The sequence below is a fragment of the Coturnix japonica genome, chromosome 26 (assembly GCF_001577835.2).
Source record: "Coturnix japonica isolate 7356 chromosome 26, Coturnix japonica 2.1, whole genome shotgun sequence".
Lineage (NCBI taxonomy): Eukaryota > Metazoa > Chordata > Aves > Galliformes > Phasianidae > Coturnix > Coturnix japonica.
In genome coordinates this window covers 62,586-79,290 of record NC_029541.1, presented here as the reverse complement: position 1 = coordinate 79,290, position 16,705 = coordinate 62,586, and the positions used below count along the sequence as shown (strand labels likewise).

The window sequence follows — 16,705 nt, the reverse complement described above, 5'->3', positions numbered from 1 at the left end:
AGCTTTGGAAGAGGCCTCCCTCCAGTTCTCTGGTCCTGCTCTAAAGGGGCCCTCTTGTTATGGCAGTGCCAGCAAGGAGACCAGCTCTGACAGACCTGTTCATATTGCCGGCTACTGACTGCAGCCCTGGATTGCTGCTGTAGAGGCAACAGGACTGTCGTGAGAAGCACAAGATCTTCAGGACTGCACAAATGAGAGGGCTTGAGAGCACTGTGGTTGTGTAAAGAGATTAGAAATGAAAAGAGCACGTTGAGCTGCTGTCTGTGGCTGTACCTCCCCAAATCCAGACAAAGTAGGAAAAAAGAAAAGCTAAGTAAAAGTCTATTTTGAAACCTTTTTAGGTATCTTTTAACATATTCGGGGAATCTGGATACATGTTTACATGAGCTCTTGGAGTGAAAAAATGGAAATTAGGTAGGAAAAAAGTGTAATACATTTTTATTTATAAGTTCAATAATATATATATATATTTTTGCACGTTGCTATATCTCACATAATCAAACAATCAAAGATGCATAAAAGATGAAGAACCATCACTGGGAATCCTATGAGGAAGTTGTGCATTTTATGGAAGCTGGAATAGTGTGTATTGCAACATCTTCCTGAGAGCGTGCTTGATCTCCCTGTTCCTCATGCTGTAGATAACAGGGTTCAGTGTTGGAGGAACCACTGCGTACAGAAGTGCCACTGTCAGATCCAGGAGTGGGGAGGAAATGGTCGGGGGCTTCAGGTAGGCAAAAAAGCCAGTGCTGAGAAATAGGGAGACCACAGCCAGGTGAGGGAGGCACGTGGAGAAGGCTTTGTGCCGTCCCTGCTCTGAGGGCATCCTCAATACGGCAACGAAGATCTGCACATAGATCACAACTATGAAAACAAAGCAACCAAAAACTAAACTGGCACCAAAAAAGAGAAACACAACTTCCCTGAGATTTGATTCTGAGCAGGACAGCTTGAGGATCTGGGGGATTTCACAGAAAAACTGGTTGACAACATTCCCTTGGCAGAGAGGCAGTGAAAATGTACTGGCAGTGTGCAGCAGGGAATAGAGAACCCCAGTGCACCAGGCAGCTGGTGCCATGGTGGCACAAGCTCTGCTGTCCATCAAGGTCCCGTAGTGCAGGGGCTTGCAGATGGCAATGTAGCGGTCATAGGACATGATGGTGAGAAGGGACAACTCTGCTGAGATGAAGAAGAGAAAGAAAAAGAGCTGTGCAGCACATCCTGCATAGGAGATGGCCCTGGTGTCCCAGAGGGTGTTGGCCATGGCTTTGGGGAGAGTGGTGGAGATGCAGCCCAGGTCGAGGAGGGCCAGGTTGAGGAGGAAGAAGTACATGGGGGTGTGCAGGCGGCGGTCGCAGGCTACGGCTGTGCTGATGAGGCCGTTGCCCAGGAGGGCAGCCAGGTAGATGCCCAGGAAGAGCCAGAAGTGCAGGAGCTGCAGCTGCCGCGTGTCTGCCATCGGCAGCAGGAGGAACTCGCTGATGGAGCTGCTGTTGGACATCTGCTTTGTTGGGCTTTGAGTCCTGCTCAGAGTGCAGAAGATAATGACAAGTCCAGACCATTCTCAGACACACTCCTCCTGCTATAATATGAAATGTTTTTATTCTCTTACAACAGTGTACATTTAGCACCATTACTTGCATTTAATTTCATGTATTTCAGCATTCCTTAAGCAGAAGCAGCATATGGAGCTCTAACCTTCCTCTTCTTTTCTCATCCCTTGTCCCTGGATATTTTCATCTGTTTCATGTCTCATATCTTTACCCCAAGTGCTCTTAGAGCCCTTTACCCCAGCTTCTGTGGCATTCAGTTTCAGTTAGAAAATGCTGCCTGTTTGTAGGATAAGTGAATTATTCATGCCTACAGAAAATGATGATAATTCCATCCTTCGAGAAAGGGGAGACTGAAAGCACATCATGTGTGAGTGTTCACAAAACAAGCAATTGATGAAAAATTCTCAGAACTCTTATTGCCCCTTTTAGATTTCTGACTCCAAACCTCTTTGCCTCAGAACAGGAAATGGAAACCCCCTGCCTTGGCTCTCCTCTTGCAAAGTACCCTCACAAACATTCAGTTGTGCAGTGGAGCTGTGATCCCCTGCCCCAGGCAGCAGCTGTGGCAGCACAAGCCCTGCCGGGTGGCTCCTTCCCCCCACACGTCTCCCCCAGCACCCTGGGCAGCTCCCCAGGCAGGCTGAGTGCTGAGCCTGGCAGGCGGCAGTCCCATACCCGGCACACAGCCCCTGGGGCACAGCAGGGACCCTGCTCTGCAGGACAGCCCTGGGCACCCGCCTGCAGCCCCGTCTGCACAGCCTGCAGCCATGCTGAGACATGCAGCACTCAGGGCTGTGCTTTCATACTGCAGCATGGAAACCCTCAGCTAAAGCAAAAGTACTTTTATCTCTAAAGAAACTTGCAGTAAGTGAAAGCAATATGCTGTAGGATGTCCCACATTTAGATAACCCTCTATTAAAACAGCTGCATAACCTACTGCAAGAGTCTTACCGTGTTGTCGTCTGTGAGCAAAGCTTCATCAGAGAGCTCACATCCCGCTCACACCGTACACATCTTTCAAGTTCTCACCAATTTCTCTCGTCTCTGTCTTTAACCTGCTGACTGTGTTGTGCACAAGAGCTGCTCCTGGGCACAGCTGTCTCCCTGCAGCACTGCCCACTTGTATGAGCTCCATGTGTCCCAGGAGCCCGGCCCAGCTCAGCAGCAGAGGATGTCATACTTTATCCTTCCCACTCGTCTCCCCTGAGATGTCCCTGTGTCCTCTTTGCCATCAGATCCTGGAAAACAGCCACATCATGATTGTACTTTGAAATCTGATGAATTAAATACCAAATGTACAGTGGTCAGTGACTGATTCCAGACCTGATACCTGAGATCCTGTGATGAAACAAAATGGGCATACAGGCAAGGACAGAGAGAGGTGGACTTCCCCTGTGCAGGGCAGTGATTTAGTTGAGGCAGTGCAGGAGTCTCCTCTCTAATGGGAAATCCTGGGGCTGAAATGGGATTCAGCTCCCCATGGACACACTGTATCCACTGAGAATGCAGAGTTACGCAGCTGACTAAATGGATGAGCTCAAAAAAGAAGAGCCAGATCTTTCTCTGTTTTCCATCTGCGGCATATTCTGGAGCTCAAGGCAATACAAAGATAACATACGTCTTTATTCTTCAACAGACATAACCTCAGTTTTCGGTGGGCTCTCAAGTGAATGGCTTCAGAAGCAGCCTAGTGTCTCTGGGCTCTCCCACACACTCACATGCAGCTGTAAATGCAGCACAGGGCCTTCAGGAAAGCCATGCCCATGGTGTATCTGTGCTGCTGTGTCAACTCCAAGACCCACAATGGATCTAAAGCCTGTGTGCCACCTTCTTCACAGTAATACCATAGATGAGCTATCCAGTCAGGCTCTGTCCAGTGATGCTTTCCAATGAGTATGTTTACTTCTGTATTATTGCACTAATGAGAACAACAAGACTTGAGGAGCTAGAAATCTTTGTAGAGTTACATGCCTGAGCTCTTGTTTGGACCACAGTGGCACAGTTGAATGGCTTCTACAACTGCACTGTAGCACAAGGGGTTTACAGGGGTAGCACTGGGGTATACATTCTTAATGATGGATTGGTGAGGAGACAAGGAAAAGAGAGTGCACTGAGCTCTGCCTGGGGATGGCAGAGCAGCCAGGTCAGAACTAATGGAAATGGCTAATGGTAGAGATCAACAGTGCCTGTTCCTGTCTTCCTGATCAGGGAGAGCAAGTGGAAGGTGTACTCTGCAGACAGATGGGAGTCTCATGTTGTCAGGCCCTTTTTCCCTTTGGGAGCTTTTGTCACTCCATTATCTGCTGCAGGGACAGCACAGCAGGGCATGTGCCATCCAGCAGATCCGTGGAGAGCACAGATGGGAGATTCTTGACCAAGCTGTGGAGGAACCAAAGTGGAGAGATTCTCTGCTGGATCTCATGCTCTCCAGCATGGAAGGTCTGGTGGGAATTATAAAGGTCAAAGGGGCATCAGGCCAAGTGCAAGATGCTAATGTATCTCTTTTTATTTATTTATTTATTTATTTATTTATTTATTTATTTATTTATTTATTTATTTTGAGGCTGTAAGCTTAAAAGATGATCATAGATGTCAATAAAACTGAAACAAAGAATGGAAGACAAAGATAGAAATCAGTGAAAATGTGTTAACCCTTCTCAACATGAGAAATCGTCATGAATCTTGTTCTATTTTTAGTTGTAAATATGAGAATTTGTAGGGATTTTGTGTCTTTTTTTTTTTTTTTTTTTTCCCTATAATTCAGATGCCTTCAGGTACAGAGACACAGACAGCGGTGCCAGTGCCAATGCCCTGTGACTAAATCCTGGCGTCGCCATTGCTCTTCCCTGCTGCCTATTTGATGTCCCTCATTTTTCAGGTGTCTCCAGCTGTCCTAAATAAATGGCCTTAGTTAAGGGCAAGTTTTCAGCAGTCCATTTGGACACATGCTCCTACCACTGCCCTCCAGATTTCCCCATCCCTGCTCTTTGTTTTGTCAGATACCTCCCAATTATCTGTATGATTTCTTACTTACAGGGACATTACTGGAATTTGCTCCATTCCTCAAAATGCTGATGGACTCTGTTGTCAAATCCTTCACTGTGATTCTATCTATCCAATCCTATCTGCGTCTAAATCATTTCTTGAACAAATATTCCCTGTAAAATATAAAACTCAATAGATGCAGCTTGGACATGCCATGCAGTTGATCACTGTGTTTTACTGTTCATTCAATTGCATCACCTTTCCTTCCGTTTGCTGGCCAGATAAAAAAGAGAAATCTTTCCTTTTCCATGTGCAGCTGGTTCTCTGAGGAAAGCCACTGGGAGTTGGTGCAAAGGAGGATTAACGCTGAGCAGGTGATGGCAGAGGAGAAGAGTGATGTGAGAAAAAGTGATGCAAGTCCCATAGGTCCAATGTGAGAAGAAATGGGGTGGGGAGGCTGAGGAGCTTTGTCAACACAGTAACAGAATAGAAGTCATTGGGACATCCTGGATCACTATCAGTTGCACAGTGCTGCTTTAATGTCTTGTTTTAACCCAACTGTAAATAAATAGAAAATAAATGTCTGCTAGATTCTTCCTCTTTAAGCTCTCTCTAGATATCTCTCCATTTTGCTGAACAAGTTCTGAAAACCTGAAGAAGAGAACAGGAAGGCAGAAGGCACAGGAGGCTCTTTAGGTTATAATGGGCCCCAGGGCACATTCGCTGCTGAGCCTGTCAACCTCCAGTGTAGAGAGAAGTTTGCAGAGAGTACTCAGCAAGACATAGTCAGAAGTAACAGTGAAGTTTCTTGGAGTATGAATGGGCCCACTGAGAGCCATTAACAAGCAAGCTTCCAAAGGACTTGTTAGAACAGATAATTGGAAGCCATGAATACAGGCACTCAAGGCACTGGCATGGTGGCTCTGATGCTAAGAAAACCTTCCTTTGCCTTACAATTCCTGACCCCCAGAACCTTGGCAGGGGGATCCTGTCCCTCATGTTGGCTCATGACCCTTCCTGGGGCAGTGGGATGGATGTGTGTATAATGTTAAATAAAAGACATGGGGACAGAAGATCCCAGGCTCTGCATGGGGTGCAAGGATGCTGTGAAGTTCATATCCCACGTATGCCCTTTGTCTCATCTCATGATGTGGGATGTGAGAAGGGCCCTGTCTGAACAAGCAGTCAATCCCAATGAAACTCTGAACTTCAGATCTCTCAGTTCCAGTGCCCTCCTTTTGAACTTCCCTCCCCATAATTTGATGTCCTTTCTGCTCTTGGTACCAGAAGTGCACCCAGTGCTCCAAGTGAGGCTGCAGCAGCACAGAGCAGACAGGGACAATCCTTTTCCCTCACCCAGATGTCAATAAATTGCCTGATGTGCTCCAGGGGGGACAGCTGGCTTTCCTGGCTGTCTGGGCACACTGCTGACTCACATTCGAATTGAGCTGACCAGGGAACCCCCATCCTTTTCAGTCAGAGTTTCTCTCCATTGTCCCATATACCAGCAGTGTTTATGTGCCAGGGTTGCCCTACCCAGGTGCACAATCAGGCACTTGTTCTATGTTATACTTTATGTACTGTGCGCTGCTTATACCAACTGGTACCCAGTTCTCTGACTGTGTCCACATCTCTCTGCAGTCCTCTCCACCCTCAGTGGAGGCAACAGCACCTCCTCATCTGGTCTTATCAGCAGACTTGCTTAGAACATCTTCTCATCCTGCATGCAAGTCATCCACAAAAACATGAAAGAGAAGCGGCCCTAAATTGGAGCCCTGGGGACCCCTGATAGTGACCATCTACCAGCCTGATGGAGCCCAATGACTATAGTCCTTTGGGCTTGACCTATTGGCCAATTGCTCACCCACCATTTTGTGTTCCTGTCTAGCCATATGCAGGACATTCTGTCCAGAAGGGTGCTGTGAGAAATAGGATCAAAAGTTCTACTGAAATCCTCAAGGATAACAACTTCCCTTGGTCATCTAAATGGATAACCATGTCATAAAAGGACCTGAAGTTAAACATGACCTTCCTCTCGGGAACTTGTGTTGACTGCTACCAATGACAGAATTGTCCTTCAGCTGTTTGTCCATAACTCCCACCTTCATTTTCTCCATATTTTTACCAGGCACTGGAGTGAGACTCACAGGTCCATAATTTCCCGTGTCATTTTTCTTGCTCTTCCTTACAGTGAGACAACATTTGCCAGCTTCCCGTCAACTGGTATGATCATAGATTTATTTAGATGCAATTGAAATGCGGGCTCAGAGCATACCAAAGTGTCATCATTGCAAGAACGTATATGTGACATATCTTTGCAGTGCCTTGAACTCCGGAGTATGCCACAGATGGAGCATAGAGAAAGACTGGCCTCTTCTGTTGGCAAGCAGAATAACACTACATGATACTAAGGACTGTGTCTCTGCTCTGCTATGCTCTGCTCTCAGGGGAAAGGTGCAGGGGGTTGCTCTCATGTCAGTGCTCATATCTGAGGTGTGAAATCAAAGTGGAGAGACCAGGCTCTTTTCAGCAGTGTGTGGAGACAAGACAAGGGGAAATGGACAGAAACTGAAGCATAGGAAGTTCTGCATGAATGTGCGCAAGAACTTCTTTACAGTGAGGGTGATGGAGCACTGGAACAGGCTGCCCAAGGGGTTGGGGAGTCTCCTCCTCTGGAGATCACAGATTCACAGAATCTCAGAATTGTAGGCGTTGGAAGGGACCTCCGGAGATCATCGAGTCCAACCCCCCTGCCAAAGCAGGTTCCCTACACAATATTCAAGACATTCTCTACAGAGATATTCAAGACCAGCCTGGACGCCTACCTGTGGGCCTACCTGGTGCTCCCCAGGGGTCTGTGCTGGGGCCTGCCTTCTTCAATATCTTGATTGATTACCTGGTTCACCCAGCTAGCAATAACTTGCTTGATGCACGCCATGGGACCGTTGGCCTTCCTGGCTGCCTTGGCACACTCCTGACTCACATTCTATGTGATGCTGACCAGGACCCTCAATCGCTTTCAGTCAGACCTCTCTCCAGTGTTCCATATCCAGTCAGTGTGTATGTCCAGGGTTGCCCCTACCCAGGTGCACAATCAGGCACTTGTTCTTGTTGTGCTTTATGGACCAACTGGTACTCACTTCTCTCTGCAAGTCCTCTCCGCCCCCGGTGGAGGCAACAGCTCCTCCTAATCTGGTATCATCAGCAAACTTGCTCAGAACGTCTTCTAGTCCTTGTCCTGATTTTGTCATCTTTGCTATTGGTATTCTGCATAATAACATCATGTGGATTCACTTGATTTAGTAGCCTCAATTTCAATTAGATTGTAGTTAGTCAAATAAGTTTTCCTCCTTAGATCATTGCCGCTTCTCTGTTTGTTTCCCTGAGCCCAGCTCCCATCTCTTTCCCTTTCCCTTTTTCCCTTCCCACTTGTCAGGGGCTGGGGGAGCCTACGGGCCTACTGCCCCCCTGTCACGGACATAGACTGATCTAGATAACACCATGATACCATTCAGTGTTCTCAAAGGTGATTCAGTGTCTCGAGAACTTTCCACTCGAGCATTTCCTAACCAGTTCAAATGCTGAGAGATAGAAATGCTGATTTGGAAGTTCAACAACTGTGGTAGTCTGCTGAACTTCTCACAGGGAAGTATGTAGGATACCCCACAGTTTGAACCATCAGGGGGTAATCCCACAAACACACACATCTCTTACCAACACTCAGACCATTTCCAACAGCCACGTTTTGGATGCTGCTCCTGGACTGATGTGACACTGAACAGTGTCAGTGCCAAGGGCTTTACAAAGCATTTCTTTTCTGAGCACACCTAACAGATATCAGGTGGGTCCCTTGGCTCATTTCCCAGTTGGTTGGAAGCAATTTGGAAGCACCGTGGAGGAGTTCCATGCAAATCATCACCAGTTTGACCAAAAGGGGTGACAGAAGGGCTCAGAAGGGATGGTGCCACTGTGCAGGGAGCACCAGAAAGACAGGATGAGCTGAAAACACCCTGAGCCCAATTGTGGAGTTGAGCAGATCCAAGGGCTGATATCAGTCACAACCCACAACCACAACAAGCCAAGACATAATACTATGACACCAGAACATGTGACTCAGAGGTATTCTGTGTTCAGTCAAGGTCCCATGGGGATCTTCTGTGAAATAGAACAAGACCCCAACTTGCCCTTTGGGGGCTTTGTTCATATGGTTAAAATGAGGGAATAATCCAGCAAGTGTTAATTTTAGATTCCTTTTTGGGGGTGTCCTTAGCCTTCCAAGGGTATTTGATAAGGGATTTCATTAAGGTGAGGGAAGCTGGCCTCAGGTTGGCTGGATTGATCCACACAGGCTGGCCAGGGAGAGAAGTGTTTCCCTGGCTTCTCGGCAACTGGATGGTGACTCACAGGGGCAAATGGCAAGTTGTTAAATCGAGGATCTTCTCCTTTTGTTGTAAGCTTTCTAATACATCCACCCTTCACTGCCCTCCCCCGCCTCCTGCCTACCTTGCGCTGGAGGGGGGCGAATGCATCAGCTTTTCTTGAGCTTTTTGAGCTTTTGTTCTGGCCACCAGTTAACTGATTTCTCTAACCTGACTGTGGGTAATCCACCCATCAAATCTCGGGGAACGCCCTCTTGACAGCCCAGTGTCCAGAGACAATTACATTTATAGTTCACCTACCTGTTCGGGTGGCCCAGGGGCAAGGCTGACTGCTGCAAGCCTCACTCCCCTTGGCTCAGATTTACTGGTGAAAGAAATCACTGGCCCATATTTTCACACAGCGTGTAGCTTTGCTGAGGGATTTATTGATCATCATGGGATGTCACTGATCATCAGGGTCTTCACTGGGCACCAGAGGGCAGCACTGGCAAGGAGGAGCCTTGTCCCTGCAGGGTTTGTCCCCAGGGACTCAGGGCAGGAGAAGGACTGGCAGCAGCCAAGAGACCCGGGGCAGGACGTGGGTCCCCTGGGGACGGAAGCCACAGCCCCTGTCGCACCTTAATGGTGACTCTGGCTCAACCATAGGGCACTCTGAGCCTGCCCCCTCCAGATCCGTTCCTCTGCACAGCTTCATGGAGTGCAAGGGAAGGGCTGGAGGTGACAGTGCCCAGGTCCTGCTGGAACAGGCCACAGACAGTCCCCTCCATGCCATCAATTAATTCCCAGCCCCTGATGCCCGGTCCTCAGGGCTGCGGAGGCACCCAGGGTCCCCCAAGTGCCCTGTGGTGCAGGGACCCATTGTGAGCACTAGAACAACGTGGCCAAGTCACGGTCCTGTAACCTGCTCAGCCCCAACTGCCCCCCATTGCCTCCTTCCCCTGTCCATTGCCCACCCATAGCAAGAGGGAGTCCAGCAGAGGCTTTGGGGCCCTAAGGGTGTCCCCAAGGACCAGGGAACTGAGAGAACAGCAACACATCCCAGCCCCATCCTCACGCCAGGGTCACCCCTCAACTCACAGCTCCAGGAGAGGGAGAAAGCAGAGATGGGTCAGCACTGCCAGGCGGTGCAGGCAGCAGTGCCAGCATCATCATGGGCAGTTGGCCATGATGTCACCACCTTGCCGTGGTGCCGTTTGTGACACGGCCACCCGGGAGGGGGGTGAAGGCAGAGCACCGAGGAGGGTCCTGCATCCTGAAGGAGCATCTGGTACAGAGCAGACGCATCTGAAGGATGAGCTCCAGCATGGCCGGTGCCAAGAAGGAGCAACCCAGAATGAGCAAGAACGGCCCCAGGGTGGGCCATGCCTCTGGACAAACATGTAGTAATACTGAAGGTACACGGACCCACAGCCACCACGGGAGCGGTGCTGCAGCCAGTCTTGGGATGGAGATGACACTTTCCATCTGCCACCTCCCTCCTGCCCAGCAGTGGGAGAGGGGTGCCGGGAAGCGGCAGATGCAGAGTGTGACCTGCTTTTCCTTTCATCTGCAGAGCGAGTTGCCGTCTGGGATGCGGTGGCCGCCTTCGTACACAAGCAGCTCCTGGTGCACAAGTGTCATAGACGGCAGGAGAAAAGCAAACCACCAGACCTGTCGTTGACATATGATCAGCTCATCTCCTTTATTGCTTTGGCTACATGTACATTTCTAGTGCAGTTCATTAGCTCATATGCAGTACAAAAGCAAAACTCATCATTGGTTCCCAAGTCCATGTCACCCCAACTATCTTTGTAACTTGCAGTTATCGTCCTGATAGCTACTCCCTTGCTGAGTTCTCAAAACCATGGCCAACATCTCCCCACCATCACACATCCCATTGCTCTCGTTGTCCTTGCAGATGGCACAGCAGCTTGGTCAGCTGCACAGTGTCTACGTGACCCTTCTCAGCTAGCCAGTTGTCAATAAATCTCTCCACACACAAGGTGTGTTTGTTGGCTGCCAGGTTCCTCCTCGCCCTGTCCGGCTCAGCCTGGACTTCCTCTGCGTCTTCCCCTGCACACACGGCAGGAAGCTCACCCCACGTTTCCCCGCTGAGCTGCGTTTGAGAGGGAGGGAGAGGGGAAGGAGAGGGCTGTGCAGCCCCAAAGCCGTCCCCGCTGCCCTGGCTTGTGCCTCTGAACAGCAGGAGGGGGCTCCTGAGCTCTGCCCCCGCACAGGACCACCTCCAGCTCTTCCTCCAGCCAGCCCATAATGCGTCCACCCTTTCTTCCTCCTCCACTCGCAGGGGGTCTGGATTCCCACCTTCGGCTCCTTCATCATCCATCATCTCCAAGGAGATCAGGATGGAGGACAGGACTGTGACCCTGTGCTGGCCCGTGTTTCACCTGGCCAGCATCCTCACAGCTGTGCACCACAAGTCCCTTACGGCAGGGAGTCCCTGCCAGGTAGGAGGGGAGATTCAAGCTCTGCTGGCTTTGTGGATGGGGCAAAGAGGGCCACCACTTCCCTTCTCAGAAGCAGACCTCCCCCTCGCAGGAGCCCATCCAAACACGGGGCCGTTCTGGATGATGTCCCCTAGAGCCAGTTCTAGGTGGAACAGCAACCATATCATCAACACCGTCCCTGGTATTTTCTCAGCCCACAGGAAGGTGGAGCCCCTGAAGTGCAGCCAGGTGGTCGCAGCCACCTCTGTGAGCAGGCGGAGAGCACGGGCTTGTATCCAAAGCACCGTATCACTGCTCTCCAGCTGCCTGCAGAATGAGGAGAACATAGCCGTGGTCCTAAAGGATGTTGGAGTACTCTTCATTGATGGGCTGACCTTCCAAATGAAGTTCTATCATGACTTCCTCGAGAAGCTGTCAGGGAAAGCGAACTTCAGGAGAGCCGTTCGCATGGTGAGCCATAGGTTTCTCCGTGGTCCGGGCAGTCCTGTCACACTCAGCCCGCACACGGCCCAACAGGACCTGGGCAGCTGCTTGAGCCGTGCAGGTGCTGCGGTGCTGGCAGCTCTCCCTGCCTCGGGCTCCTCGTGTTCCCTGTGCCTCAGCTGTGACCAAGATGTCCCACAACCTCCCTGTTCCTCCCCTGCAGGCCCCTTCGCTGCTGGACATGGGGGTGTCCCGTGTGACACCGGTGGCTTCCCTGGTGTTCTCTGGCTGCCTTGTGGTCTTACCCAAGTGAGTATTTTTCTGCTGCTTGATGCAGCTGCTCAGCTCTCATTCCGTAGCGCTTGTGCCTCGTGTCCATCAGTGTCCTGCCCAGGAGGATGTGCCAGAGAATCACAGAACGATTGGAGCAGGAAGGAACCCCAAAAGGGCACCCAGACCCACCTCCCTGCAGGAAACAGGGACACCTACCTCCAGATGAGGTTGCTCTGAGCCATGTCCAGCCAGGCCTTGAATGCCTGTCTGGACAACCAGCACCTCTCTGGGCAAGACATCCCAGTGCCTCACAACCCTCCAGCCAAATCCTTCTTCCTCCCATCCCAGCCAGTCTTCCCTCTTTCCGCCTGAAACTGTTTCCCCTCCTCCTATCCCAAGTGACCCTGCTAACGGCTTTAGAAAGCCTTCATGCAGCATGAAAACGTGCCAGTGAGCAAACACGCAGAGAGAGCAGCAAGGATTTCTGTTGCACTGCGTCACATCGCTCACTGCCCTCTCCTCCCTAACAGGTTTCAAATTGAGCTGGTCCCCAAACTGCCGCCCCTGATACACCGCAAGTCCTCCAGGAGCTTCTCTGGGGCACGGAAGCCAATAAAAGATGAGACTTTGCCACCTCATTCCAAGGGCAAGAAAGGTAAAGTGGCTTCCAGCTCCTTTCCACAGCACAGGCAACAAACTGGAGGTGGGCAGTCCCTTGCTGACCATCAGCCCAGGGCTCTGACTTGTGTCACAGAATCACAGAATGACCTGGGTTGGAAGGGACCTCAAGGATCATCTAGTTCCAACCCCCCTGCCTACAGGCACAGGCACCTTATGCTCATTGAGTGTCTGTTTTTGAGCAAGTAACTTCCATCTTAAGAACGACCAAGGATTCAGACCATGGGCTCACGCACACAGGCAACTCCTTGTGCACATCTGCTCCAAAGCAAGAGGACTCCCATCTCCCATAGGCCTGTGGGGATCTGAATCTCCTTTCAACTCCAGGTTTTACATCTGGAGATGAGATACCCGCACCGACTGCCTCAGATGAATGACAGCCCTGCAAAGGGGAATTCAGAGGGTCTCTTTCCTTGTCTGCATGTTTTTTTTTATTAAGGCCCGGGAGCAGAGCTTTCCAGATGAGGCATTTACAGTTCTGCTAGGCAAACACGATCTGTTAGGACAACCTAATATAGTAAAAGAGTACATCTCAAAGTTAGAAGTTAGGTATGGGGGCCCATAACCAAGTAGGATGTGAGGTTATGATAAGGGAAGAGTTTCCTGCACACTAAATGGAAGAAGCCGGCCAGAACCAGACTACTTCTATCAAACATGATGAGGTAAAAAGGACAGAGTGAGGAAGACTTTGAGCCTTTGCAAGGAAAAATGTGTGATTTCAATCCCATGACCACTGCAGGAAGAACCCAATTAGAAATAGTGCATGTGCCGGACGGAGGGGTGCCGCGGATAGGGTTCACTGTGCAATTGCCATTGAACGGGGAAGCAATACGAACTCAATATGAGTGATAAAGCTTCAACTTTATTGTGACTCTTACACAGCTTATATAGTGCTCCTAATACATGTGTCATTTGTTCACTGGTGAGTAGCTTATAGTTACCAGACAGAATAGCCATAAGAAGCTAGGCGGAATAGCCATATGAAGCAGTTATCAAGCAAGACCCATGTGTGGGCTACTGCAGTTAGGACACTCGACAGCTTCCTTAGATTAGCAGATACAAATTCCATTTTTAGTTGTTTACAGCTTGCTTCAAGGACATTGTGTCCTTTGCTTACTGCTTAGTACTTTTCCATGAGTACAAAGTCTGTATTACGATACAGGCTATGCTCATACACATTCTTTGTGGCTGCCATGTTCATGCAGCCATTCTGCAACAGAGGGACAGAATGTAAATGAGTTCCTGTGGAGAGTGTTTATGCAGAATGGCTTCGTGAGAAAGGACATGATGAAACTCCATTAGTTAAATTGTAAGAGAAGGTACGTGACTGGAGGCAGCATCTGAGGAGAAATCAGGATGTGAAAGAGAGGATATGTAGCTAAAGACAGAATATGTATCTAGAGGCAAGGACGGCCTAAGGGAAAAGCAAGATGTGTAGCAATGTATGGACATAGCTGTGAAGAAAAGTAACTATAAAGCTAACCACAAAGGTCAGATGAAGTAATGTGTAACTCACCAATCCTGAGCTTTACTTTTGCAATATGCATGAACTTATTACTGATTGTATAAATGAGATGCTGTAACACCTAATAAACGAGACTTGTTGACCATGATAGCATGAGACTTGTCTCCCGCGGTTACTTCCAACAAATGGTGACCCTCGACGTGATAAGGAAAAAAGGGCTGCCACGGGTGAAGAACTGCGTTGGGTTCGGGTCCCGCAGCTAGACGGACGACGAAAGAGCTAAACATGGTGCTCCGCGTCTCGAGTGACCACAACAGGTGGGCTTGACCGATACGTGCTGCCGAAGCCTGGAGGGCTGCAACGGCGTCGACGAAAGTAAACATGGACAGGCAAGCAGCATATGATTTATTTTCCGCTTTTCTTAGGCGGAGACAGTTTAAGGGGATAGACTTGGAAAAGGAACTCCCTAAGTTATTAGTGTATGGGTATGCTAAAGGGTTATTTCAGAATCCGCATTTAGTGTATGATCTTGCTGAGTGGCGTAAATTTGGAGATGTAATTTTTCAGGGAATGATAGATGGAGAGAAAATGGCTAAAAAATGCGAGAAGTGGTGGCGTGTGGTTTATAATGATTTGCTGCAATCACCCACATGGAAGTGCTGGATCAGCCTGGGGGAGTGTGCCAGGATGGGGGGCCTCCCATAGGGCCCAATGCAGCCCCCCGCCCTCACCTGTCACTAAAAATGTTATTATTATTAATAGTAATGGTAGCAATAATGAGGAGAGAAGAGCTGCAGCTGTGCCCGGGGAGGAATAAGAATTATAATGAATGGTCAGATTGCCCGGTGCCCCCTGCAGTGTCCACCGTAAAGTTGCCGCTGGCTGCCAAGCCTGTGTTGCCAGTGGCTCCGGAGCCGAGTGCCATGTCTCCGTCTCCCGGCACATCTGTATCAGACGAGCCGCCTGCATCGACCATGGTGCTACAGCCGGCCCCCTTGACCCCCCTTTGCAGTGAGCCGCTCCCAGGAGCACAGAGTGCCCTGGCGGAGGCCGTCGCACGGGAGCAGGGGGGGGGGCTTGGGCTGCGCTGGCGCGGGCTTGTTTAAAGACGGGAGACGGTGAGGCGTTGGAAGCGCTGCAACAGGCGGTGCTGCCGGGGGGGTATTCGCCTGATCCTGCAGGCGGGACACAGGCTGCTATCAGTGCTTTAGATTGGAAGTTGTTGTCACAATTGCGGTCTACGGTCAGTCAGTTTGGAGTAAAAAGTGAGCCAGCGAGACAGATACTGGATTATATCTGGAGTACTCAGGTTTTGTTGCCATCTGATTGTCGGGCCATAGCTAGGTTGATTTTAGGGGTGGGTCCTTTCATCCGGACGGAGGCCCAGGCTTTATTAGGACCAGTTAAATGTAGGGAGTCAATGTATCTGGCCAGGCAGGCTATGGATAAGATCAAGGCACCAGGTGGGCTGCTGTCTTATATGGGAATCCAGCAGGGAAGAAATGAGGATTTTGGAGCGTTTCTAGATAAGGTAGCTGGAGCCATAGAGAAGGCTGGAGTACCAGAGTACATGAGGGAAATAATGCTAAAACATTGTGCACTTCAGAATTGTAATGCTACAGCTCATGGCATTCTAAGTACTTTGAGGAGTAACTGGACAATAGAGGAGGCGTTACACAGATTATCAAGCGTTCCCACAGGGGCTCAGGCTTTCATAGTTGAGGCTATTAAAGAGCTAGGGGCAGGATTAAAGGCACAGGCTGAGGCTTCCCAGAATCAAGTGTTAGCAGCTCTTGCACCCTTACAAGCGTCTGCGGTAACCAATTCAGGCCCAAGCACCTCTGTTAAATGTTTCCGGTGTGGCATTAAGGGACATTTTCGACGGAATTGCCAAGCTGTCGGTGTGTGGTGCCAGAACTGCCGCTCGGACAACCACAACACTGTCACCTGCCGTCGCTGGTCGGGAAACCTACAGCCCAGCATGAGAAAGAACAGCGGCCGTGCTCTGACACAAGCAGCCGTTACCGGCAGCGGCCGCCTGCCGCCCCCCCCACGTCGCTCGCCGCATTGTCGGTCTCTATGACCACATTCTACGACCACTTCGCCCATGTCATTCTGCGCGCCTCGCCATGCCGCCACCCTCTCGTCCTGCACGGCTGCGTCTGTGCAGCCCGCGTGTAACGTGGTTAAAGACACGGATGGACTGAAACCAGGGGATCGTTGTGACCCAGGTCCAGAAGATCCAGAAAGCGAATCGGATGCATTTCCTCCTGATGATACTTGGAAGGAAGCAGGAATGACAAATTTCCCTACAGCGTACTGTGATGTCTTAGAGCAATGCAGAGAAGAAACAATATTAAGGGGTGATGCTGACACGTTGCACACCTTTCCTAATCAGGTCACTGATCACATTTATCAAACATTGAAATCCATTCTTATTATTAAACAAAAAAGGGGGAATATGGGAGACACACTACAAGAAATATTATGCAAGGTTTTGCTTGT

The 16,705-nt window shown here is 49.8% G+C and overlaps 2 protein-coding genes across 2 annotated transcripts; one reads left to right on the top strand and one right to left on the bottom strand.

Moving 5' to 3' along the window:
- Nucleotides 1–308: 308 nt before the first annotated feature.
- Nucleotides 309–2,162, bottom strand: LOC107324624 (olfactory receptor 14J1-like). The gene has a single exon (XM_015884803.2). It carries the CDS (start codon nt 1,499–1,501, stop codon nt 566–568), a length of 936 nt encoding a protein of 311 aa, XP_015740289.1. The 5' UTR covers nt 1,502–2,162; the 3' UTR covers nt 309–565.
- A 7,723-nt stretch (nt 2,163–9,885) lies between these two features.
- On the top strand, nt 9,886–16,381 carry LOC107324591. Its single transcript, XM_032449339.1, is given in 9 exon segments — nt 9,886–10,311; nt 10,470–10,527; nt 11,198–11,234; nt 11,236–11,331; nt 11,334–11,361; nt 11,555–11,811; nt 12,008–12,093; nt 12,588–12,802; nt 16,071–16,381. Coding segments are annotated over 9 exon segments (1,191 nt in total). The 5' UTR covers nt 9,886–10,208.
- The last annotated feature ends 324 nt before the right edge of the window (nt 16,382–16,705 follow it).